This window comes from Myxocyprinus asiaticus, chromosome 17 (assembly GCF_019703515.2).
Source record: "Myxocyprinus asiaticus isolate MX2 ecotype Aquarium Trade chromosome 17, UBuf_Myxa_2, whole genome shotgun sequence".
NCBI classification, from domain to species: Eukaryota; Metazoa; Chordata; class Actinopteri; order Cypriniformes; family Catostomidae; genus Myxocyprinus; species Myxocyprinus asiaticus.
Window position 1 is genome coordinate 38,678,920 of NC_059360.1, and position 24,710 is coordinate 38,703,629.

General features: G+C 41.7%; 1 protein-coding gene across 8 annotated transcripts in view; it reads left to right on the top strand.

Annotated features, from left to right (window-relative positions):
- The window catches only part of LOC127454684 (neurexin-3a), a 444,655-nt gene that overhangs the window by 345,366 nt on the left and 74,579 nt on the right, over positions 1–24,710 (top strand). For all 8 annotated transcript variants that reach the window (XR_007899593.1, XM_051722045.1, XM_051722042.1 and 5 more), the window contains one exon: positions 14,765–14,936. Coding sequence is in view for 7 of the 8 variants with exons in the window: in XM_051722045.1 (XP_051578005.1) it covers positions 14,765–14,936 (172 nt within the window). In the remaining variant the exon portion in view is untranslated. The remainder of the gene's footprint in view (positions 1–14,764; positions 14,937–24,710) is intronic.

Sequence of the window (24,710 nt, forward strand, 5' to 3'; positions counted from 1 at the left end):
GTCATTACAGAAATGTAGTTCCATTGGATGATAATCATATTCTTTATTGTACTGTTTAAAGAGCACCTATTATGGTTTTTAAATGTGCCTAATTTTGTTTTAAAGGTCTCATACAATAGATTTACATGTATCCAAGGTCAAAAAACACTTTAATTTAAATTGCAGCATTAGCTTTTTTTTCCCAGTGTCAAAAACGACTCGTTCAGTAATCCGTTCTAAAGGATTCATTCTAAACTCCTCCTTTCAGAGAGCCTACTCTGCTCTGATTGGTCAGATGTCCCAGTCTGTTGTGATTGGTCTACCGCTTAGTGTAGTGTTTGAGGGTGGGTCAAAGCTGTTCACGAGCAGCCAATGAAGACCAGAGGCGGATCTTTTGTTACCAAATTACGTAGGTTAGTACAGGAAGTAAGTCTTCTTTCTTTTGGGAGTCAATAAATCCATTTGTTGTGCACTTTGATTTTTGAAACTTTGCAGACTTTTTTACATTCACAAACGTCCTGGTTACTTGCGTAACCTCTGTTCCCTGATGGAGGGAACGAGACGTTGTGTCAATGTAGTGACACTAGGGGTCACTCTTGGGAACCCGAAACACCTCTGGTCTTTGAAAAAAGGCCCATAAAAATTTGCATACCAGCTCCTTTTATACCCATATGTTCGGGGGAGTGGTATGCAAATTTTTATGGGCCTTTTTTAAGCAACCACTTATTCAGGTTTTGTGCTGAGGAGCCGAGACAAGGTCCCGGCCATTTCAGCGGGTAGTCCAGCGTTGTGGCAGGAGGGACACAACGTCTCGTTCCCTTTATCAGGGAATGTAGGTTACACAATTAACCCGGATGTTCCCTATGACACTAGGGGTCCCTATACAAAACGGCACAACTGGCTGAACTGTGTTACGTGAACTGGCAGTGTGTGACGGGCAGACCACTGTGTGCCTCGTAGCCAGCGCACCAGGCCGACACATAACCTCCCCCAATGCTGTTATGAGTGTCGAATGGCCCTTCGGGAACAAGTCGACTGTCCAAAAGATAGAGACAGGCTAGCCCAGTCATGGCCTCTTATCCGCTCTTTTTTCTATCCCCAAAAAAAGAGTGAAATTTGTTAACCGACTGGGGCCACCAGGTCTACGTCGGGGGGGTGTCACTCCCAAGGGGAAGACACCACGGAAACCACACCCCGCCCAGGGGGGGGGGGGGTATTTTGAGTGGAAATACGTCACATGGTCTTGCCGAGCTTTGTCAGAAGTATGTCATGTGGAGAAGTCCCATGGTAGGTCCTACCCTATGGGGGAGGAGTTTCTACAAACATGGTGACTGGGGTAGAGGGGCCTCTGCCCAAGGAAGACAAAGTTTACCAACAGGGAAACGAATTAGCGGAAGATATACATCACATGGGGTTACCTATGGGGAACCAACACATGTGGAGCACCTACCCCAGTACAGGACTTAGTTAGCACATGTACTGAGCCGGCAGCGAGTTTCTCCGCAAACTCGTCTGCCACAGGGCTCGGAGGAAGTCATCCAGGGAACACAGTTTGTGAACACTACTGGGAGTCAACAGCGCACATCTTCAGCTCAAGGGAGGTGAAAGGCGCTATGCGCAAGCGATACACCCGGCCAGCTGTCCCGGACTTACCTGCTTGTGCCTTCCACTACACGGGATGAAACCGGTTCCACCCGGAGATTGTAGAACCTCGCAAAGGTGTTGGGTGTTGCCCAGCCTGCTGCTCTGCAACTGACTGTTAGAGAGGTGCCACTTGTCAAGGCCCAGGAGGCCACCACACTCCTGCCCAAATCGACTCCAAATCAGCTGGACCACCTGAGGGTGGAGTCTCCACTCTCCCCTGAGGGTAACCTGTCGCGACAGCGTGTCCGCTGCAGTGTTGAGGTCGCCCGGAATGTGAGTGGCTCGCAGCGACTCGAGGTGCTGCTGACTCCAGAGAAGGAGACGGTGGGCGAGTTGTGACATACAACGGGAGCGTAAACTGCCTTGCCAGTCGATGTATGCCACCGTTGCCATGTTGTCAGTCTGAACAACACATGCTTTCCCTGGATCAATGGCCACAAACCTCCACAGGGTGAGCAGAATTGCCAACAACTCGAGGCAGATGATGTGCCAACGTAGCTGCGGGCCCGTCCAGGAGCTGGCGGCTGCGTGCCCATTTCATACAGTGCCCCAGTCCATTTTGGAGGTGTCTGTCGTAACCACGACGCGCCTGGAAACCTGCTCTAGGGGAACGCCTGCCCGTAGAAATGTGAGGTCGGTCCAAGTGCTGAAGAGGCGGTGACAGACCGGCGTGATGGCCATGCGATGTGTCCCGCAGCGCCATGCCCATCTCGGGACTCGAGTCTGGAGCCAGTGCTGAAGCAGTCTCATATGCATCAACCCGAGCAGAGTGGCCACTGCTGAGGATGCCATATGCCCCAGGAGCCTCTGAAACAGTTTCAGTGGAACCGCTGTCTTCTGTCTGAACACCTTCAAACAGGTCAGCACCGACTGTGCGCGCTCGTTTGTGAGGTGCGCCATCATCGAGACTAAGTCTAACTCCAAGCCGAGAAAAGAGATGCTCTGAACCGGGAGGAGCTTGCTCTTTTCCCAGTTGACCCGAAGCCCTAGTCGGCTGAGGTGCGAGAGCACCAGGTCCCTGTGCGCACACAACAGATACTGGGAGTGAGCTAGGATTAGCCAGTCATCGAGATAGTTGAGGATGCGAATGCCCACTTCCCTTAACGAGGCAAGGGCTGCCTCTGCGACCTTCGTGAAGACGCAAGGGGACAAGGACAGGCCGAAAGGGAGGACCTTGTACTGATATGCCCGACCCTCGAATACAAACCGCAGGAAGGGTCTGTGTCGAGGTAGAATCGAGACGTGGAGGTACGCATTGTTCGGGTCACCCGCTGCAAACTAATCTTGATGTCGGACTCTCGCTAGAATGCATTTTTGCGTCAGCATCTTGAACGGGAGTCTGTGTAAAGCCCGGTTTTTGGTCGCAAACCACCGCCTTTCTTTGGTACAATGATGTAGGGGCTGTAAAACCCCATCTTCATCTCAGCCGGAGGGACAGGCTCTATCGTACCCTTCAGTAGGAGGGTAGCGATTTTCACGCGCAAGGTAGTGGCATTCTCGCCCTTCACCAAGGTGAAGTGGACGCCACTGAACCTGGGCGGACACCTGGCGAACTGAATTGCGTAGCCAAGTCGGACGGTCCGGACCAGCCATCGCGACGGGTTGGAAAGCGCAAGCCACATGTCCAAGCTCCGGGTGAGGGGGACCAAGGGGACAATCTTGTAGGACGTACCACCGGGTGGGGCCTCGCAGTGGTGCCACATCGTGCCGTGGCCGTGCTGAGTTCAGGGACATCAAAGCACTTACCTTGCTCCTTGTGACCACCCCCGGAACAGCCTGGGACGGGGGAGGAAGAGGCCTGTCCTCGTGACCCGTGGAGACCATCACATCGGTGGCGGATTTGTGCCAAAGCTGGGCATGCAGGGGCGGAGAGACCGCCTCTAGAGCGCCAAACCTGCCGAAATGGAATGGTGGACGGTGGTCGTGATGACGGCCGTGCGCACCGGGTATGTGATCCACGGAACAAGAAAACCGCTCTTTTTCTGAACTCTTGGGTACCGCAGCCACTTGGGCATGCGGCAAAATTAAATGAAAAGGTAACAAAAGATTCTCCTCCCGGCCCTCCACCGGGGGATGGCATGGTCTGCTTACCAGCTCCAGAGCAGCAGGTTTCCTCGACCCTGGGTCGCCCGTCTCAGGGGCGCTTCGAAGCCTTTCTTGGGTTCTTGGTGGCCGGCCGTGAGACGGGTGGCGTCTGCTTCCTGCGGTGGGCTCCACGCCGTGGCCAGGCCGTGGGGGTGGGCTGCGGTGGAGCCGATGCAGTCACTGCAGGAGGACACCCTTGGCGATGAGCAGACAGGGTGTGGGATCTTGAGCCGCGCCGGGGCAGGATGTGCCGGATAACTTCCGTCTGCTGATTCACCACTGAGAACTGCTGGGCAAAGTCCTCGACGGTGTCGCCAAACAGGCCAACCTGGGAAATGGGGGTGCCAAGGAACCGTGCCTTCTTGGTCTCTCCCATCTGGACCAGGTTGAGCCAACGGTGGTGCTCCTGGACCACCAATGTGGACATCGCCCACCTGAGTGACCGCGTCATGACCTTCGTCGCCCAGAGGGTGAGGTCGGTCGCCGAGCGCAGCTCCTGCATCAATCCCAGGGCGGAACTACCGTCGTGCAGTTCCTTTAGCACCTTGGCATACTTGCAGGAGAGCCATGGCATGCAGAGCGGAGGTGGCTTGTCCAGCGGCACCGTGGGCCTTGGCTGTCAGGGACGACGTAAACCTACAGGCCTTGGACGGGAGCTTTGGGCGCCTGCGCCAGGTGGCGGCGCTCTGCGGGCATAGGTGCACCGTGAGCGCCTTATCCACCAGGGGGATCACCGAATAGCCCTTGGCCACCCCACCATCGAGGGTAGTGAGAGCGGGAGAGCTAAAAGATTGGGACCGGGCAGTAATAGGTGCCTCCCATGACCTTGTCAGCTCCTCGTGCACTTCCTGGAAGAAAGGAACTGGGGCGGGCGTGGCTGTGAGCAGCGCCGCGAGCCCAGGAACCAATCATCGGGCCACAAGGGTTCAGGGGAGAGCAGAGGGTTCCACTCTAGCCCGACACTCGCAGCTGCCCGGGAAAGCATGTCTGTCATCTCCTCATCAGCCTGTGACTGGGCGACCGTACCCGAGGGGGGGAGCCCAGCTGAGGCTTCTGCGTCCAACTGGATGAGCCCGCTCTCCGATACTGTGCTCGAGAGCTCATCACCTTCGCGGGCTCCGAACAAGAGGTCGAACTCGCCATGAGACGAGCCGGCGGACTCATCCGGAAGCCTGATTGGGGCAGACGAGCATGCTGGGGAATGGGAGGTCCGTGGGGGGATACCCGGCGGAGGTGGTCGCATTGGGGTCCCCAAATTACCCCTAGTGCTAACCGCGCATGCCTCAAACCCGTAGGTAGAAGGATCGGGGCGGGGAGCCGCTGGGTTGGCTTGCTTTCTTACGAAGGCAAGCCACGACCGCATCGTTGCTATGGACATGTTCTCGCAATGAGTACATGACCCATCCACGAACGCTGTCTCCATGTGGGCAGCGCTCAGACACAAAAGACAGCGATCGTGACCGTCAGAAGGTGGGAGATAACGACTGCAACCAGGAATAACACACAAACGGAAGGGCATCTTTAAAAAGACGTTCCGTGTGTGTCGCTCTTTTAGTGAAATATTCTCTTTTTTAGAATATACTCTTTTATTTCTGCCGAAATGCCCAGTGCAGAGGGGAGAGAAGCCGCTGAAATGCGGCGTCAGATCCAGCAGAGGTGAATAAACAGCCATGGGAATTCAGCTCAGTGAGCATCGACCGTTCGGCTCTGAAGAGAAAATCTGAATGAGTGGTTGCATACCAGCTCCTTTTATACCCGTATGTTCGGGGGAGTGGTGTGCAAATACCACTCGCCAATTTTCATTGGCCTTTTTTCAAAGACCAGAGGTGTTTCAGGCTCCCAAGAGTGACTCCTAGTGTCACTACATCGACACAACGTTGAGTGAGTGACAGATAGGGAACAGCTATATAACACACTACATGAAAGGTAATATTTTAAAAACCATAATAGGTGCTCTTTAAAGGCATAATGGCATTTTTAAATGTTGTGGCACAAACAGAGTGAGTTTTGATTGTGGTGTGTTTAATGAGATATTCATAAGTGTCAGCTTCCTGAAACTTCTTCCTCCATGCTGGTCTAATTAGTGTGATGAGCAAAACATCATAATGACACTACACTTTCTCCATAATGTGATGTGAAAGTGTCTTTATTATAATATAAATGCTCTAATGATACAACAAAGTGTTCTACACGATCCACTTCTTCAACTTGATCAACATCCACTTCTTATTTCTCAATGAGCATTATGTATTGTCCTCTGAAGCAGCTATTGGGTCATGACAATGTTTCAACAATGATTTAAAAAAAATGAAAATAAAACCATAATTTATACTGTTATTGTACAGTGTTAAGATATAAATTAGGCTTATCGACTTTTAAAAGGGAGGAGAAAACACTTCCCATATTTTTTGTTGTTGACATCAAAGTCTGTGCGTCCAAACTCTACACTATTTTTGCGCAAACTAGGCATATGCTAAAATGGACAGTTTGTGTGACATGCCCTAATCCTCAAAATTCTTAAAGAAAACAATGCCAAGAAAATACAACCGACTACATTTAATATGGGTTCACTTGCAACAAGGATAAACATGGTTTGTGACAACTTAAATATGTTTTTTGCTGTGAATTATTGGTTGCCGAGAGCAAAAACTCGAGTCAAATTTCCTATTTAGCATATTTAATAAATCAGTATATTACTGGGCCTATGTAGTTCATAGTATTCAAAATACAGTTGAAGTCAGAAGTTCACATACACCTTAGCCAAATACATTTAAACTCAGTTTATCACAATTCCTGACATTTAATTGTAGAAAAAAATTCACTGTCTTAGGTCAGTTAGGATAACTAAGAATGTGAAATGTCAGAATAATAGTGAAGAGAGTGATTTATTTCAGCTTTTATTTATTTCATCACATTCCCAGTGGGTCAGAAGTTTACATACACTTTGTTAGTATTTGGTAGCATTGCCTTTTAATTGTTTAACTTGGGTCAAACATTTTGGGTAGCCTTCTACAAGCTTCTCACAATAAGTTGCTCGAATTTTGGCCCAATTCTCCAGACAGAACTGGTGTAACTGAATCAGGTTTGTAGGCCTCTTTGCACGCACATGCTTTTTCAGTTCTGTCCACAAATTTTCAGATCAGATTGAGGTCAGGGCTTTGTGATGGCCATTGCAATACCTTGACTTTGTTGTCCTTAAGCCATTTTGCCACAACTTTGGAGGCATACTTGGGGGTCATTGTCCATTTTAAGACCCATTTGTGACCAAGATTTAACTTCATGGCTGATGTCTTGAGATGTTGCTTCAATATATCAACATAATTTTCCTTCCTCATGATGCCATCTATTTTGTGAAGTGCACCAGTCCCTCCTGCAGCAAAGCACCCCGCAACATGATGCTGCCAGCCCCATGCTTCATGGTTGGGATTGTGTTCTTCGGCTTGCAAGCCTCACCCTTTTTCCTCCAAATATAACGATGGACATTATGGCCAAAAAGTTCAAGAAATTTCTCCAAGAAGTAAGATCTTTGTCCCCATGTGCACTTTCAAACTGTAGTCTGGCTTTTTATGGTGGTTTTGCAGATTTGGCTTCTTCCTTGCTGAGCAGCCTTTCAGGTTATGTCGATATAGGACTCATTTTACTGTGGATATAGATACTTGTCTACCTGATTCCTCCAGCATCTTCACAAGGTCCTTCGCTGTTGTTCTGGGATTGATTTGCACTTTTTGCACCAAACTACGTTCATCTCTAGGAGACAGAATGCGTTTCCATCTTGAGCGGTATGATGGCTGCGTGGTACCATGGTGTTTATACTTGCGCACTATTGTTTGTACAGATGAACGTGGTACCTTCAGGCATTTGGAAATTGCTCCCAAGGATGAACCAGACTTGTGGAGGTCCACAATTTTTTGGCTGATTTCTTTTGATTTTCCCATGAGTTTGCAAAGTGGCACTGAGTTTGAAAGTAGGCCTTAAAATACATCCACAGGTACAACTCCAATTTAGTACACCTCCTATCAGAAGCTAATTGGCCAATTGCTTAAAGTCTTGACATAATTTTCTGGAATTTTCCAAGCTGCTTAAAGGCACAGTTAACTTAGCGTATGTAAACTTTTGAATTCTAAACACTGGAATTGTAATATAGTCAATTAAAAGTGAAACAATCTGTCTGTAAACAATTGTTGGAAAAATTGCTCATATCATTCACAAAGTAGATGTCCTAAACGACTTGCCAAAACTATAGTTTGCTATTATTAAATCTGTGGAGTGGTTAAAAAATGAGTTTTAATGACTTCAACCTAAGTGTATGTAAATTTCTGACTTCAGCTGTACATTTTAATTTTTGCTTTTAAGGAAATGTGTAGTTTTCTGTCTTTTCACATTTGCATTGATCAACCGATATGCTGTGAGACAGAAGATTAAATGGAAAGCAATGAAGTTGTTACGAAAAATATCCTACGCTATTTAGTGGCAGACTTGAAAATATCGACTCTTATATTGATGAAACAATCAGCCTAGAAAAATTGTCACTTCCATTTTCCCTTTACCAGCAATTCAGCTGTGTCTCTCCTTATCAGCTCTCCACAGATGGGCACTGAGAGAGAGAAGGTTCATCTTTTAGCCACTTATCAATTTGCCCAGGTGATACAGTGGGGCAGACCTCTTTACCTCTCACATGGTAGAGGAGAGCACAATTGATGACTGTAGTGATTGGAGTTTGCATTCTGGAGTGAGGACGCTAACTGTCTAGTGATCGAAGGAGTGTGTCACAGAATACAAATAAGATCACGCTTTGTTCCTAACTGCTGTTTATTCATTACTTCAGTTTTTTCTTGTTTATTTTCCTGAAAGGCATTTAGAATGGTGCATAATGATATTTTGATGGAGGTTAACAACAAAACAAATGAAGTGGTCTTGGAATAACAGAGAGGTATTCAGTTATGAAAGCTGGAGGGTTTTATCTTTAAAAATAGCTGCCCTTATTATTTTAAAGAATGCTCTGACTTCAGTAGGTATAATCCTGCATGACATAGTTTAATTTTTATTTTATTTTTTTTACTTTACAGAATGCAGTTTCAGATCTAAAAGAAGAATAATGAATGCATTTGATCTTTTAGATTTAAATATTAAAATCTATCATTGATGGCTGTACAACCATGTTTAAAATCTCATGTACGTATTTATACTACAATATAAAATTTAGTTCAAGCCCCAGTTGTTTACACTGTGTTTGCAGAAGGGATTATCAGGATTTCTTATTTCTTTCCTTCCATTTATTTCTGTCTTATTATATTTTTTGTGTGCAAAATCATTATGTGACCCATTGTTTCAAACTCTTTCTGGAAATCAGTGGGTTTTTTGTTTTGTTTTTTTGTGCCTTACTCCTCTTCAAATACATAACAAGTAATTAGATGTGCCAATTATCTTACACTGTGCCCACAGCAGAGTTGTATATTAAATGGGAGCTTCATCTGAAAGGATAAAAATGCATTCGGCCATATACAGTATTTGACCTTTAATTGTTTACAAACAATTTTGTGTTTTTTTTTTTTTTTTTTTTTTCTATTCAAGTATTGAAAGCATATAACGTTTTATCCATAGCATATAACACCATATTGAAATGTAAGGACACAGGGAAAAGCGTATAATAGAAAATCGCACAGAGCATATGCTCTATTTGCACACCCTTCCTGTGTGCTGTGATGACACGAAGCACAATATAGTGTGTGTGTGTAACAGACTATTTCCTTTCATGTATCGCTTGCTCAAAAAACAAGTTTATTTTTCCTTTTACCCTCCTAGATACAAGTGTCGCAGTATTGGAATTGAGTGTGTAGGGTGGGATAAGATGGATGTAGAGATGGATGTTTATATCTTAAAAAGTATTTGATGCTAAATTTAAAAGAGTTTTTTCTGTGATCAAACAAGTTATACAGCAGCATTTGGCTTTCACAGGCTAGAAGTGGCAGAGCGGCTCGATATTTCATAGCACTGTGCATAAATGTATGCATGTTTATGGAAACAAATTTAGCAAATGGCTCTTTTTGTGTTTTGACTCATTTTCGTCTAATTAATATTTTACAGTAGGGCAGAGATATGTTTTCTGTAGCTTTTCATGCAAGAAGAAAGGCAGGGTTACAGTAATGTACAATCCTCCTTCCTCTAAAGCTGGTCTTGGTCACATATTCCCTGTTTTTGTCTTGACTTTTATGTTGAAATTCTGGTTTAGTTCCCTGTTCCTGTTTCCTGTTAGTTTTGTGGTCCTTTGTAGTTTCTTTTCATGATTGGTTTTCCCCTGATTGTTTCCCCAGGTGTTCCTCATTCCCTTGTTTTCCCTTGTGTATTTAAGCCCTTGTTTCCCCCTGGTTTCTTTGTCAGTCTTCATCTGTATTATGCTGTGCTTTGTTCCTTGTGTTTTGTTTCATTATGTTTTGAGTTACCTGGTTTACTTTCCTTTTATTAAAAAAGGCTGCATTTAGATCCTCATTCCTCTCCTGTCTCGTCACAGAGGTCAGTCTTTCTGTGACGAGACAGGAAATGAATGAGGATCTAAATGCAGCCTTTTTTAATAAAATAAAACTAACAGGAAACAGGAACGGGGAACTAAACCAGAATTTCAAAATAAAAGTCAAGACAAAAAACAGGGATTATGTGACAGTCTCATAGGGGCCACAGTATCATTGAACACAAACACTTCACTAAAACCCTACCACACACTGCTGTCAAGGTTATGTATACCCTTCTAATAAATTTATAAATAAACAGATGCATGCAGTGTCAGAAAGTGACTTGTTAAGAGGCAATATTTGCCCTTGGAATTGTTTATCAAGGGATTTTTTTTAAATTATGCTTCAAATAATAAACCATTTAATAACAGTGTGTGAGTCCACGTTTGCAAAATACTTTAATTGAATCAATTAATTTAAATATTTTCTTAATCTGAACAGTTATGGCTGTTACTTTTAAAATCAAATAACCTTCAAATACAAAAGTAGCTGAAAATAATGCACAAGATATCTTTACACAATAAACACCAGATGCTAGTATCCTTTTTAAGTAATTGTACAGTCCCTATATTAGATTATACAGCTCTCTACTGTATTTTTTATTAACAGATTGCTTCAGTCTCTGCAGTTGCACAAAACACATACTACTAACTTTAACCAGATAGGCCTAGAATATAGTATAACATTATATATATATATATCAAGTGTAAGATTACTGAAATAAAAAAATAAAAAAAGTGACATTTTTGCAGCTACATTTTAAATACCTGGGGCATTTTTGTTACTTTCAGTGGCATTTGTTTCCCCAAACCCTTTTAAACCTGTTAATTTGTGATTCTGTATGCATATAATATAAGCCACAATACCTAATTTCTTACAGTGTTTATGCAACTGTTAAGGGTTGTTGTTAGGAACGTGAAGTGGCGCATTATAAAAAAATAATATATTTTTTTATATATGTATTTATAATCAATATTTTATAAGTAGTAATAATAATAACAACAAACCAAATTTTCCAAGTAAATTCCAAGTAATATAGTTAATTAGCATAACTCTAGGTCATTTGTTTTTAAATGTGACGCATACAATCAGATTTTACACCAAGAACAATGGGATTAAAAATAAATATAAAATTATGCAGAATAACTTCACAAGCATAGAAAGCGTAATTAATTAAAGGTGGAGTGAGGGAAGGATGGTCAACCTCGCATTTCAGTCTTTGGGAAAGTCTTCCAAATGAACTTGAGAGCACTGGCCCAGATTTCCCTCAAAGAGATCTTGCGGTGATAAATGCACTGTGTGATGATAAACATCTCCCTTGATACAATTTATCATCTGTCTTAATTTTCCATGCTGTAACAGATAAGAACAACGGCAGATTTGGTAAATATATCCGTGCAGCACAGAAGGCTCTGTAGAGGGGGTGAGAAAGTGCATTCTGGAGGATGAACAAGTTGCAGACAAAGAAAATCGAAAAAGATGAGAGAAAAATAGTGTTTACGCAGCAGATTAGCTATACCAAACATAGGCTACTCAATTAAATCTGTCTTTTTTAAGAGTAATTAGAATTTGTATTTACTTTTTATTACTTTTCTATACTATATATATATATATATATATATATATATATATATATATATATATATATATATATATATATATACTGGTGGCCAAAAGTTTGGAATAATGTACATATTTTGCTCTTATGGAAGGAAATTGGTACTTTTATTCACCAAAGTGGCATTCAGCTGCTCACAATGTACAGTCAGGACATTAATAATGTGAAAAATTACTATTACCATTTGAATTTGTTTTTCAGAACTTCTTAAACTACTTCAGAGTTCTCATCTCATTTCTTTTTGTTTTTTTTGTTTCAAAAGTGGCTTTTTCTTTTCAATTCTTCCCATAAAGCCTGCACCCCTGAGTCTTCTCTTTACTGTTGTACCTGAAACTGGTGTTGAGCGGGTAGAATTCAATGAAGCTGTCAGCTGAGGACATGTGCGGCGTCTATTTCTCAAACTAGAGACTCTGGTGTGCTTATCCTCTTGTTTAGTTGTACATCTGGCCTTCCACATCTCTTTCTGTCCTTGTTAGAGCCAGTTTTTTTTTATTTTTTTTGAAGACTGTAGTGTACACCTTTGTATGAAATCCTCTTTTTTTTTTTTTTTTTGGCAATTTCAAGTATTGTATAGCCTTCATTCCTCAAAACAATGATTGACTGATGGGTTTCTAAAGAAAGCTGTTTCTTTTTGGCATTTTTGACCTAATATTGACCTTAAGACGTGCCAGTCTATTGCATGCTGTGGCAACTCAAAACAAACACAAAGGCAATGTTAAGCTTCATTTAACGAATCAAATAGCTTTCAACTGTGTTTGATATAATGGCAAGTGATTTTTTAGTACCAACTTAGCAATTTAGCATGATTACTCAAGGATAAGGTGTTGGAGTGATGGCTGCTGGAAATGGGGCCTGTCTAGATTTGATCAAAAATGACTTTTTTTCAAATAGTGACGGTGCTGTTTTTTACATCAGTAATGTCCTGACTATACTTCCGAAACAGCAAAATGTGTACATTATTCCAAACTTTTGGTCGCCAGTGTATATACAGATGTGTTCAAATTTGTTGGTACCCCTCCACAAAAATCGAAGAATGCACAATTTTCTCTGAAATAACTTGAAACTGACAAAAGTAATTGGCATCCACCATTGTTTATTCCATATTTAATAGAAATCAGACATTGCTTTTAATTTTTTATTCAACATAATATTGTAAATAATAAAACAAATGAAAATGGCATGGACAAAAATGATGGGACCCTTAACCTAATATTTTGTTGCACAACCTTTAGAGGCAATCACTGCAATCAAATGTTTTCTGTAGCTCTCAATGATAATTCTGCACCTGTTAACAGGTGGTTTGGCCCACTCTTCCTGAGCAAACTGCTCCAGCTGTCTCAGGATTGATGGGTGCCTTCTCCAGACTGCAAGTTTCAGCTCTTTCCATAAATGTTCGATAGGATTCAGATCAGGACTCATAGAAAGCCACTTCAGAATAGTCCAATGTTTTGTTCTTATCCATTCTTGGCTGCTTTTAGCTGTGTGTTTTGGGTCATTATCCTGTTGGAGGACCCATGACCTGCGACTGAGACAGAGCTTTCTGACACTGGGCAGTATGTTTTGCTTCAGAATGCCTTGATAGTCTTAAGATTTCATTGTGCTCTGCATAGATTCAAGGCACCCTGTGCTAGGCGCAGCAAAGCAGCCCCAAAACATAGACGAGCCTCCTCCATGTTTCACTGTAGGTATGGTGTTCTTTTCTTCAAAAGCCTAATTTTCTCATCTGTGAACATAGCGCTGATGTGACTTGCCAAAAAGCTCCAGTTTTGACTCGTCTGTCCAAAGGACATTCTCCCAGAAGGATTGTGGCTTGTCAATATGCATTTTAGCAAATTCCATTCTGGCTTTTTTATTTTTAAGTTAATGTATTAACTTATATAATTTAACTTTGTTAAATTTCTCAGAGCTAGGTAGTGTATTGCTATCTAGTGGAAATTTCATGTTTAATAAATGTGGGTTATGAAGGATTAACATTGTATAAAATGCTATGTATCAAAAACTAAAACATGAAGTCATGTTCATTTTTATTTTATTTTAGTTCATTTTGGAGTCATTACATTTTATTTTTGTTTCAGTTAAAATCTTTTTTTATTTTGTTTTCATTAATGTTAATAACACTGGTTCTGCTTTTAACTTACATTCCACAAAGTTAATTATTGACATCAACGATGGATGAAAAATTTCCTCCATGTTTCCGACTCTACCAATGCTCATTTTGGCTGTGCTAATTAATATATACTGGAAATCTTTGCAGCGACATTTGCACATTGTGGATCTGTGAGGGCAAACACTACACACCTTCCTGTTCCATTAATCATTCTTATCTCTTTTTCTGTTTTAGCTAATGCTATTGATTTAGTCTACTTTCACTGCATTATTTAAATCAATGAGCCTGATTCTTCACTTCCAAAGAGGGGGGAAGTTAAGGGCTGATGAATACTTTTCATCAAGCAGACAAGTTTATCAAGGGTCAGTAATGCTAACAGATAATTCAGGATCCCTCAAGAAAAAAAGTAAAACAATAGGTAGCAGATTTCAAAGGCGCCTCTGTCATTAAAAATGAGTCCAGAGTAAAAATGTATCTATTTATTGCAGATGTTGTAAATCTTGTTTCCAGTTTGAAACATATGTGTATTCATTGTACAGGATTGCCATTGTCATGGAAAATCTATAATAAAATATAATAAAACCTAAAAAGAAAAAAAAAGTCACAGTAAAGTCATGTTTGGCTGTAAATATATATACAGCTCTTTTTGAGTGCAATTTCTATAAAATTACTTTTTAAACATCTTTATCCAGTAATCTGAACAACTAGAAAAGTAATGGAAAAATCATGGAAGTTCACTGGTCAAAAGGCGTGGGAACCCTGATTGAAAATGTTGTTTATCTTATAGACATAATTGAGATTTTGTGTGTTTGTTTGTTTTTTCAGGAGCAAGGCAAAATCGGAGTCACATTCAACATCGGAACAGCTGACATTGTTGTACAAGAGAGCAGCACTGCAGTAAATGATGGCAAGTACCATGTAGTGCGCTTCACCAGAAACGGGGGCAATGCCACACTTCAAGTGGACAACTGGGCCATAAACGAGTACTTCCCCTCAGGTAAGACCTCTCACCGACTGATTCAACCTTTGCCTCATGACATCAGCAAGATATATGGACAATACACAGAACTGGACAGCAACTGCTTTTGTGCTATTTCTAAAGTCACTTTGTCTTCCCAGTGACCAAACGGTGTACTTTCTAGCATTTAGGAACATCCTTTGCATGCCACAATAACAACAGTAGCAACAAACAATGGATTTGCAACCTCTCCTACTTGGTTTAATTGGGTAACTTTCGCATTAAACAAGGGCAATAAGATGGTCTTTTTTTCCCACAAATGGCGGGCAAAGGACAGAAATTTATTTTTTGGTATGGCTTTGTGGGTTCCTCTGGAAACCAATGTCCGCAGTGACAAGGTGTGGTAGACAGTATATGCCTCATCACATTATGCCAGCAACTTTCCATTTTTTTTCAATCACACATGTTCTTTCATGCAAATCTACCCTCTTTTCTCACTTAAAGTGATGGTTCGCACAAAAATGGAAATTCTCTCATCATTTACTCACTTTCATGTCGTCACAGACAGGGCTGCAGACTGCGGCTAAAATGGTCGCAAATGCGACCAAAAAGAAATTTTTTAATCTAGTCGCCATTAGCTACAGTCGGGATATGCTTTCATATGTGGTTTCGTCAGATATCTTGTGAGTTATTGAATACATCTTTAGAGCGCCAGTCTGTCTAGCGCCGTTTTTAACCCTTTCTGTTGATGATATGAGTTTGCTGGCTGCATGCAACAACAAACACAGCACGAGCCATGATGTCCGTTATATATAATTTTATTTATTTATTTGTGATGTGAGATCCTACTACACAACTACTACACAAGGTGCAAACATTCACTGATGCTCAAGAAGGCAACACACTACAATATGCATATTATACTTCATGTAAATACCTGTTATGTAGATTCTGTAGGGTAGTAAAAAAAAAAAAAAAGATCTTTTATCTCTAATATTTGTATACATTCTGAAAGAGGTGTGAAAACTTATGAGACAAAAGGGGAATGCAAATTTGTGCACTCAACTGTAAAGTATATACAGTGTATATATATATATATATATATATATATATATATATATATATATATATATATATATATATATATATATATATATATATATATATATATATATATAATATATATATATATATATATATATATATATATATATATATATATATATATATATATATATATATATATATTAAACACCCAATTAATAAGCTATCAGCTGTCTTTTCTTTGGCTTTCTATCTTGTTTTTGAACAACAATCTAAATCGAGCAATTCTGTGATGTGGCAACTAAAACAGCCATTTGGCTCCTAAATGTTTCAGTTTAGGAGCCAATAGCTCCTTAGTCATTTTTTTTTTTTTAGTCTGGAACCCTGATAGATGTGCATGACTCAAATCAATATTTAAATCCTTTTTTACTATAAAATGTGAAAGTGGAGATTTGTAGTAAAAAAGGACTTAAATATTGATCTGTTTCTCACCCACACCTATGATATCGCTTCTGAAGACAGATTTAACCACTGGAGTCGTATGAATTACTTTTTTGCTTTTATGATTTTTGGAGCTGGACAGGTCATTCACTTGCATTGTATGGACCCACAGGGTGTGTAAACAATGAGAGAATTTACATTTTTGAGTGAACTATTCCAATATTATTTTGTGCTTCTACTCCCAAGAAAATCATCCAAAACAAACAAAGAAAATCATATGCTGCTAAGAAAATCAATTTTAAGGCAACTCTTTAACTTGGCGCCATCTTGGTAACACCCTATTTGTAGGCAAGCAAATGCATCTACTTAAAATGGGAAAGACCCCAGATAGCACATGAATATCTTCAAGATGTCTGTTTAAGAGCATTTTAAGAGTATCTGTTTTCTCTGGAAAGCAGTTCAGTTATCATTTTTGTGTATAAACATCTGATAAACATCTTAAAAAGAGCAGATTTACATATAATCTAAATCATAAAAACCTCAAAGACATTTGCTGAGGGTCCTATAGATATCTGAGATTAAATGTCTCATAGATGTATTACAGATGAGCAAACACTCTAAAAAAAGAAGTCCAGATGAAAACACATCAAATAGATATCTTGGTGATGTATGGGTGCTATAATGTCCAAAACGGTTTGTTAAGATTGCGTCTCAATAAGATATGTTGAGTCAGCAATAAAATCTGACAGCAATGGTATCATAAATGTTGCTTCTTTAGGTCAAATAATTTCTTCAGGCTGGGTCAGCTAATATACATCGCACAGTAAACGAACAGGCAATGCTTCTATCAAAATGGCACCAGGTACACCTCATACAGTGAAGCTATCAGCTTTCCATCAACATGCACCTCTTCTCAGGTGTACATTAGGCATGACTGATTTGGTTCTTCCATTACACATTTTCTTTTACGCAAATCTAATATTTAGTATCTTCTCAGTTAATAATGCTATTTGCCTCTATACTCCCAAAAAGTCAGCCAAAGCCAAAGAGGAAAATTGTGTTCTAGCCAGTTCCTCTAAGCTCCCCTTTGATGGTATTCTAGTATGACTGGATAAATTGGAGAGGGTCATGAAGTCTAAAACTTCTAAGGTTGTCATGACTTTATATAGAAAAATCAAGATTACTACTAGATAATTGAATACGGATGCTTTCGCTATAAATTACTTTGATAGCATTAGACTAATGCATTATCTATTGAGTCTTTCCTGTAATGCAGGTACTTGGAGTACAGATTTAGTCATGAATTTCATTGATGGAAGTAAAGCTGAGATTAGTGTAGACTATGCAAACGTTCTCCCATTGACTTCTTAGCTGAGACATACACAAGGCATGCTCTCAATAGGCCACATGGACAGTCTCACCACCCACCCCAGCCTCGAGCTAGCTAAAAGATTCTCACATGGAGAACAGACTCGCACTAATAACATTACCTGACTGTACTCACTGCATCAACCAGTCAAAATTGCTGTCATGGTGTTCCTGTAGCTTAGCTGGTAGAGCATGGCAATAGCAATGACAAGGACACAGGTTTGCGTCTCAGGGAGCGCATGCATAAATGTATAACTTGAATGCACTGTTACTTCCTTTGGATAAAAGGATGCAACGATACCTGCTTGGAGACAAAAAATTATAAAGAGAGTGAGCGATTTTGGGTTTGGGTCGGGTTAGGGCTTAAAATTTGGCGGTACCTTTCGGGTTGGGTAGGGTTAGGTCACATGGTCTCGGGTACGGGTCGTGTTCGGTTTTCATTTTAAGGCCCATGCAGACCTTCTTTTCTCATTTCTTTTTTGGCATTTGGGTACTAGGGTTATTTAGGGAACAATTTAGTCAAAGTTCTCACCATGAGTCAGAGAAATGTAAACTTTTGCCCAATTTCATGGAACATGTCTATACGCAGATCCAGTGTAGAGTAATTGTTCTCGACTATTACACCAGCGTATCTATTTTTTTTGTTTGAGCATTTCAGGGCATCAGTTTATGTTCCTTTCCCCGCTGAATAAACCTATTTTATGTGGACAGCTCTGCTAATGCACCCATTTATCAGTCTGCCATTTATATGAATGATATTAGGCATGAAAAATATATGCACCCGTGCATAGCTGCAGATGCATATGGATGCATTAGGCTATACAGAAATCAGTGCCTTTCTATTTTAGGTCTGAAGTTTCATTTTTGCCAACATGGGCTTTTGCACCAGGAGATGAGAAAATATATCATGAGATTTATAGGTTGCACAGTTGTATAATACTTCTGTTTAAATGTCAGCAAAATTTACTTTCTCTGCCAAAGTTTCAACATGATAATAAAATATTTATATATTCCGCTGGCTACCTGCGAATGGGATATGATTACGCTTGAAGACAGATGTCCCCTCATGGTAACCTGCTCTTTGCTTTGGCTCTGGTTTCTTTGTAATGTTTGATTTTTCAATTTCAACTTGTCAGGACATTGATTAAGAAATATCATCTGCGGATTTGTGCATGCCAGAGTCTCTTTGAAAGCTGCAGTCATCACGAGTGAATTGGTGGTGCACTGCCATGGTGTTCTTTATTGAATTTACAGGTTAAATTAGGCAAACTCTTGAAGACTCGTGGAGAGCACTGAACCACACTAAACATCTGTGCTTTATTAATGCTTCAATGAACAAATGCTTAATAGTTCTACCATATCAGTTCTAGAGCTGTGCTTTTGCCAAGTTATTATACCATATCTTGCTGTGCTAAGCACACACAAATAGCAAGGGCAAGTTAGCTCATTGTGTCTTTCAAGCACACTGCCTATTTATCTCCCATGTGTCCCAAGAGGTCAAGCAGAGATGTCTACAGGGCTCCAAGCACAGTCACCTAAAGCTTATGACTGTCATTACACTGTAACCCGAGGCCATGTGCAGAATACTCAGAGAACGTTACACCAACCTTCACTTTGAGAATAAATTATGCTGTGCTTGTCCATTCACCTTACTTGTTTAGAGATATTCAGAGCCAAGCCTCCTCACCCTCCAGTAATGGCTAACGAATATGAGTAAGCATATAAGAAACTACTTTTTTGCCAGCATTATTTGTTTGTCGTAAGCAAGTGTGTGTGCTTTTGGCTGGATGTGCTTGGATTTTTCTAGAAAATGCTGAAGGGTGTTTCAACCATCTCCATTATTTAGTTTAGAGTCTGCAATCTGGAGTTGAAAATCAGCACAATCTTCTCTCGCTCACTTCATTTTACCATATAATAGAATTATGGAGTGAAAATGTAGTTTTCTAACTCACTGCAAGAGACAGATAAGCAACTCCTTTTCAAGTAACTGTACCTTCCTATACCATGGGCCAAAAACTGCTTGCCACAAGATGATATATTTAGAAAACAGCAGGTACTAAATCATGTGACGAATTTTACAACGTGGTCACTGACTCACTTATAACTACATTCAGACACTAGAAACTGGATTTACTTAAAATCTGATTCAATCCAGGGGTGGTTACAACAGAAAGGCAGTCATATCGATCATCATTTCAATACACCTGTTTAATTCAGAAGGAAACTGAAGTTAATGACTTTCAGCAATTTCAGCTAAGGCTGTATGTCACCTCGCTGTTGTCATGCCACCATTGTCTTGTGAAAGGCTCTGAAATATTGTAGATTCCATTAGTTTTTGCATTTAGAGGGGATTTTTAAGGGTAAATATAGAGAGGGTTAATTCCTGTACAGAATCTCATCCCTCACAGAGTGAACTTTCTCTTGTAGCTCCAAGTTTGGTGGATATCCAAAGAGATTTGTAGTTTAATCCTTTGATATCAGCTCTACTTGTCTGCTTAAGATAGGCTGGGATCTGTCTGAGAAGAGTTGGTGACTGGTAGAGTTGAATTCATAACCAGACCTGCCAGGACCCAGACAAGACCTCCTAAAACCTAGATGCTGACCAGACCTCTGAATATCCAGATCCAAACCAAGACCAACACTACCTAACCCGAGACCCAGATCCAGACTAAAACCTGTCAGTCCAAGAATTAGGCTGTCAATTTTAATGATCTGAAACAGAGAAAATGCTGAATTTATTGAAGCATCTATTTAAGATACCCATTAAGCAAGCGTCCCCTTATTTTCATTGCTTCCAAATTGTCCATGCATCACCATCTAGAGCCACATACCAGACATGTTCAGTTAGCCTAGGTCAGGAGTATGGAGAAGATACTGCACTGGTTAGCGGCAAAGGCACAATAATTACCACCTTTTGTACACTGGAAGTACACCATATGCCAAAACCCAGATCCTGACCAAGACAAAGAGTAATGACACCCAGATCAAAGCCATGTTTATGTGGCCATGAGAGGTCTGAAAATCAAGAAGATATAGACTGATCATTTACACTAATCAATGAAAAATAGCTTTTTGGCCCAGGCATTACTGTTGATATGCAGATTCCATTACACAAGGTGCATGTAGTAGTATATAATTAAGAGATAAAAACTAAATTATCCTTAATTTCACCTTAAAAGCTCACGATTTGTCAGCCTGATCTCATGAAAATTTGAATGTGATTGTGGTGACCTTTTTCCAAAATATATGTTACGTGGTTCCTTACTCGTATTGCGACAGTTCCAAGGTAAAATGTCCACTGTGGTGCAAAAAGCGAGTTAAATTTTCTCAGAAACATGTAAGGGTTTTTAGGGTCATGCTCTATCGAGTTTTAAAACTACAAAACATTAGGTTACTTCCGTAACCCCGGTTCTCTGATTAAAGAAGTGATGTATCTCACAAAGGGAATGCCTTAGGTATGACCGATTGAGGAAGCACCAACAGACAACATCTGTCAGAAAGACAGACCAATCGCTGTAGCAATCAGGGAGTCACGCCTCCCTCGTATATAGAACGCTGCAGCCCGATGCTGCGCCATTCTCAGCATATCTCATCACCGTGCTAGTCTGCAATGAGGGTGGTGAGGTGAGATACCTCACTTCTGTTATCAGAGAACCGGGGTTACGGAAGTAACCTAACGTTCTCTTTCTAACATTATTTCAGTATCTCACTAAGGGGTATAGACAACTCCTGTATTGCAAATATGCTGAACGAGGCAGACGCAAAAAATTTATAAAAAGGCAGCTAAATAATACAAGAAAACTTTATCCCTTGTACAGTACCCTGTGTGTAAGTGCTTAAAGCGCCTCACGTGCTGCTCCTACACCAAGAACTTAATGGGCCAGTGACGGCTCAGTCACCTGTAGTATTTCACAAATATGTGCGGAGATGCCCAACATGCCGCCGTGCATAAAGCCCAGGATGTGGCCATACCCCAAGTGGAGTGGGCTCGTAATCTGGGGGAGATTGCAAATTTGCGCTTTTGTAACTTAATACAATCGCTTCAACAACTCATTGTGAGAGATGCTGATGAGAAATACGTTTACCCTTATGAGTGTCAGCCCACGAGATGAAGAGCCGATTACACTTCCTTTGTGCTCTTGTCTTCAGCACAAAAGTATGCAGTGCACGAACAGGGCGTAAAGCGTGCAGCCGCTCTTCCTCCGGTGACGAAAAAGGCGCCGGATGAAAAGCTAGCAAATTAACAGGTTTACAAGCCTCCGTTGAATTGCTCACTTTAGGAACAAATGCCGGATTAGATTTAAGTGTTACTTTAAACCCAACGCCAGCCAGCTGCATACATGATGAGTGAACTGACAATGCATGCAGCTCGCTCACTCGTTTTGCTGTTGTGAGCACCAATAGTAAAGCCGTCTTGAGAGAGAGAAGCTTTAAGTCAATGCACTCTAGTGGTTCAAAATGGGGTTGTGAAAGCACGTCTAAAACCACTGATAAATCCCAAAATGGGACTAGCGGTTTAGATACCGGGTGTAACTGTCGCATGCCCCTCATAAACTGACATATCAGTGGATGCTGATCTATTGTTCCTGAGTCAAGCCCAACATGACATGCCACAATAGCTGCCAAATAAACCTTTACAGTAGAAAAAGCTCTAACTTTATCCAACAAATCCTGAAGAAAACTTAGAACATGAGTCACTGAACATAAGAATGGAATGACCTGTCTATGCGTACACCATCATTCAAACACTCCCCATTGATCACTTTAGGGGGTAAAGTGGTGGCATCTAGATTCATCCTCTCACGGGCCAAGCCCAGAGGTTGATTCTGTGAGGGGAGAGATGAAATATTTCCCAGCGTGATTCAGAAAGGAGGTCCCTGTGCAATGGAAGAGGCCAGGGCTGGTCGTATAGGAGTTGGATTATCTCGGGTAGCCATAACATCCCCGGCCAATACGGTGCAATTAGTATCAGTGGATGCCCATATTCCCTCACCCTCCATAATGTTGGTATGATGAGACTCAGTGGAGGGAACACATTTGACCAGGGGTGCACTAGAGCATCCACATCCAACGGTGCATCTCTGTCCACGAGGGATAAGAACATGGGACTACGGCAGCCCGACCGTATCTCTGCTAGATCTGATTCCCCACCTAGGGATGGAGTGCCCAATTCCCATATATGTGATTTCCCCTGGACAACAGATCCGCACCCAGAACATGGGTCACATGAAGCGATAGAAAGTGATCGTTGCACCACAATTTCAGTCTCTGGGCCAGACTGTGAAGTTGTCATGAACAAACACCCCCTTGCCAGCTTATGTATGCTACCACCGTAGTGTTGTCTGTTCTGACTAACACATGGTTGCCCTGAAGGAACCATACAAAGTGTTTCAGAGCTAAAAACACTGTTAATAGCTCCAGATAATTTATGTGTTTCTCCATTAGGGACAGAGACCACACACCCCACACTGTTCTGCCTTCGATCACCGCACCCCAGCCCTTGAGTGACGCGTCTGTCGTCACCACCTTTTTTCGAATAACTGGACCCAACGGGGTCCCCTTCCTGTGAAAAAACTGTGCTTTCCAGTGACGTAGAACTTGCACACATTCCTTGGAAATAATTATTTTGTGGCTGAGATGGCCCCCAAGGCGCACTCTCTGTGTTGCTGTCCAGTACTGGAATTCCCTCATTCTCAACAGCCCGAGAGGATTAACAGCTACTGCTGATGCCATCAAACCCAGTAACCTTAGACACATCCTGAGAGCAATGGATCTGAAAAAGGGAAATGCAATTTCGAAATGTCTCGATGCATTCCTCCAACTGGAATGCACAAAACAAAACAGAGTTCAACTTAAGACCCAAATATTTTATTTCCTGGGCAGGATCAAACAGCTCTTCACTCAGTTTATTCTGAAACCCAAATTTATCAGATGTAAAACCAGAGTCTCTGTATCCACTTTCACCTGGTGCTGTGATGGTGCGCAGAGAAGCAGATCGTCCAAATAAGCTGACACTCTGATGCCCGTATGTCTTAATGGGGTCAAAGCCGCCTCCACACATTTGTTGAACATTCGCGGTGCAGAGACAGTCTGAAAGGAGTCCTCAAATACTTGTATGCTGTGCCCTGATAGGCAAACCTAAGAAATTTCATGTGAGCAGGAAATATGTCTATATGGAAGTATGCATCCTGGAGATCTACTGTAGTAAACCAGTCTGTGGGACGAATAAAGTGAGACAGCATTCTGAGCATGAGCATTTTGAATCTGTACTTTCTGAGATGTTTGTTTAGGGTTCGTAAATCCAGAATAGGGCGGAGACACCCCCCTCCCTCTCTTGGGAATTACAAAATAGCGGGAATAAAACCCCTGCTAGCTTTGCTCCGCCTGTATCACCCTTATAACTTTCTTGCTCAACAGAGAGGATATTTCCTCCTCTAAAATTTGAGCTGATTCCCCCTGCTGACATGACCACTCCACTGCAGCTTGGTGGTTTCACAGCAAATTGTAGTCTGCAACATTTATCCACTGTGGAAAGGACTCATGGAGACACTGCGTATACGTGCCAGCTCTCCACTCGCATGGCGAGCAGGCCCTGGCCATCCTCGCTCACTAGTGGCACCACAGTGCCATCTAGTGGTGAAGAGGGTAGTTGCTTCTTTGTTAAGGGATTTATTTTTGGTTTTATTTTTGTTATTTTTGTTGTTGAATATTTCCCCGCCCTCGGCCCCTGGCCTGGATGCGAAGGAAAGCTCTTTATTTTTACACTGTGCTTATGAACATTTCCTCCTCTGCCCTCAAACTTAACCCCATGGGTTGAGGGGGGAGAATTATTGACTTGGGAACTGGGGGAACTGATGCCATCATGCTGCTCACATTGGGTGGTGTATTTACTAAAACTGGCCACCAAACTGTCTAAACTCGTACCATCTTGATGCAACAATAGCCTCCTTCATTTCCCCG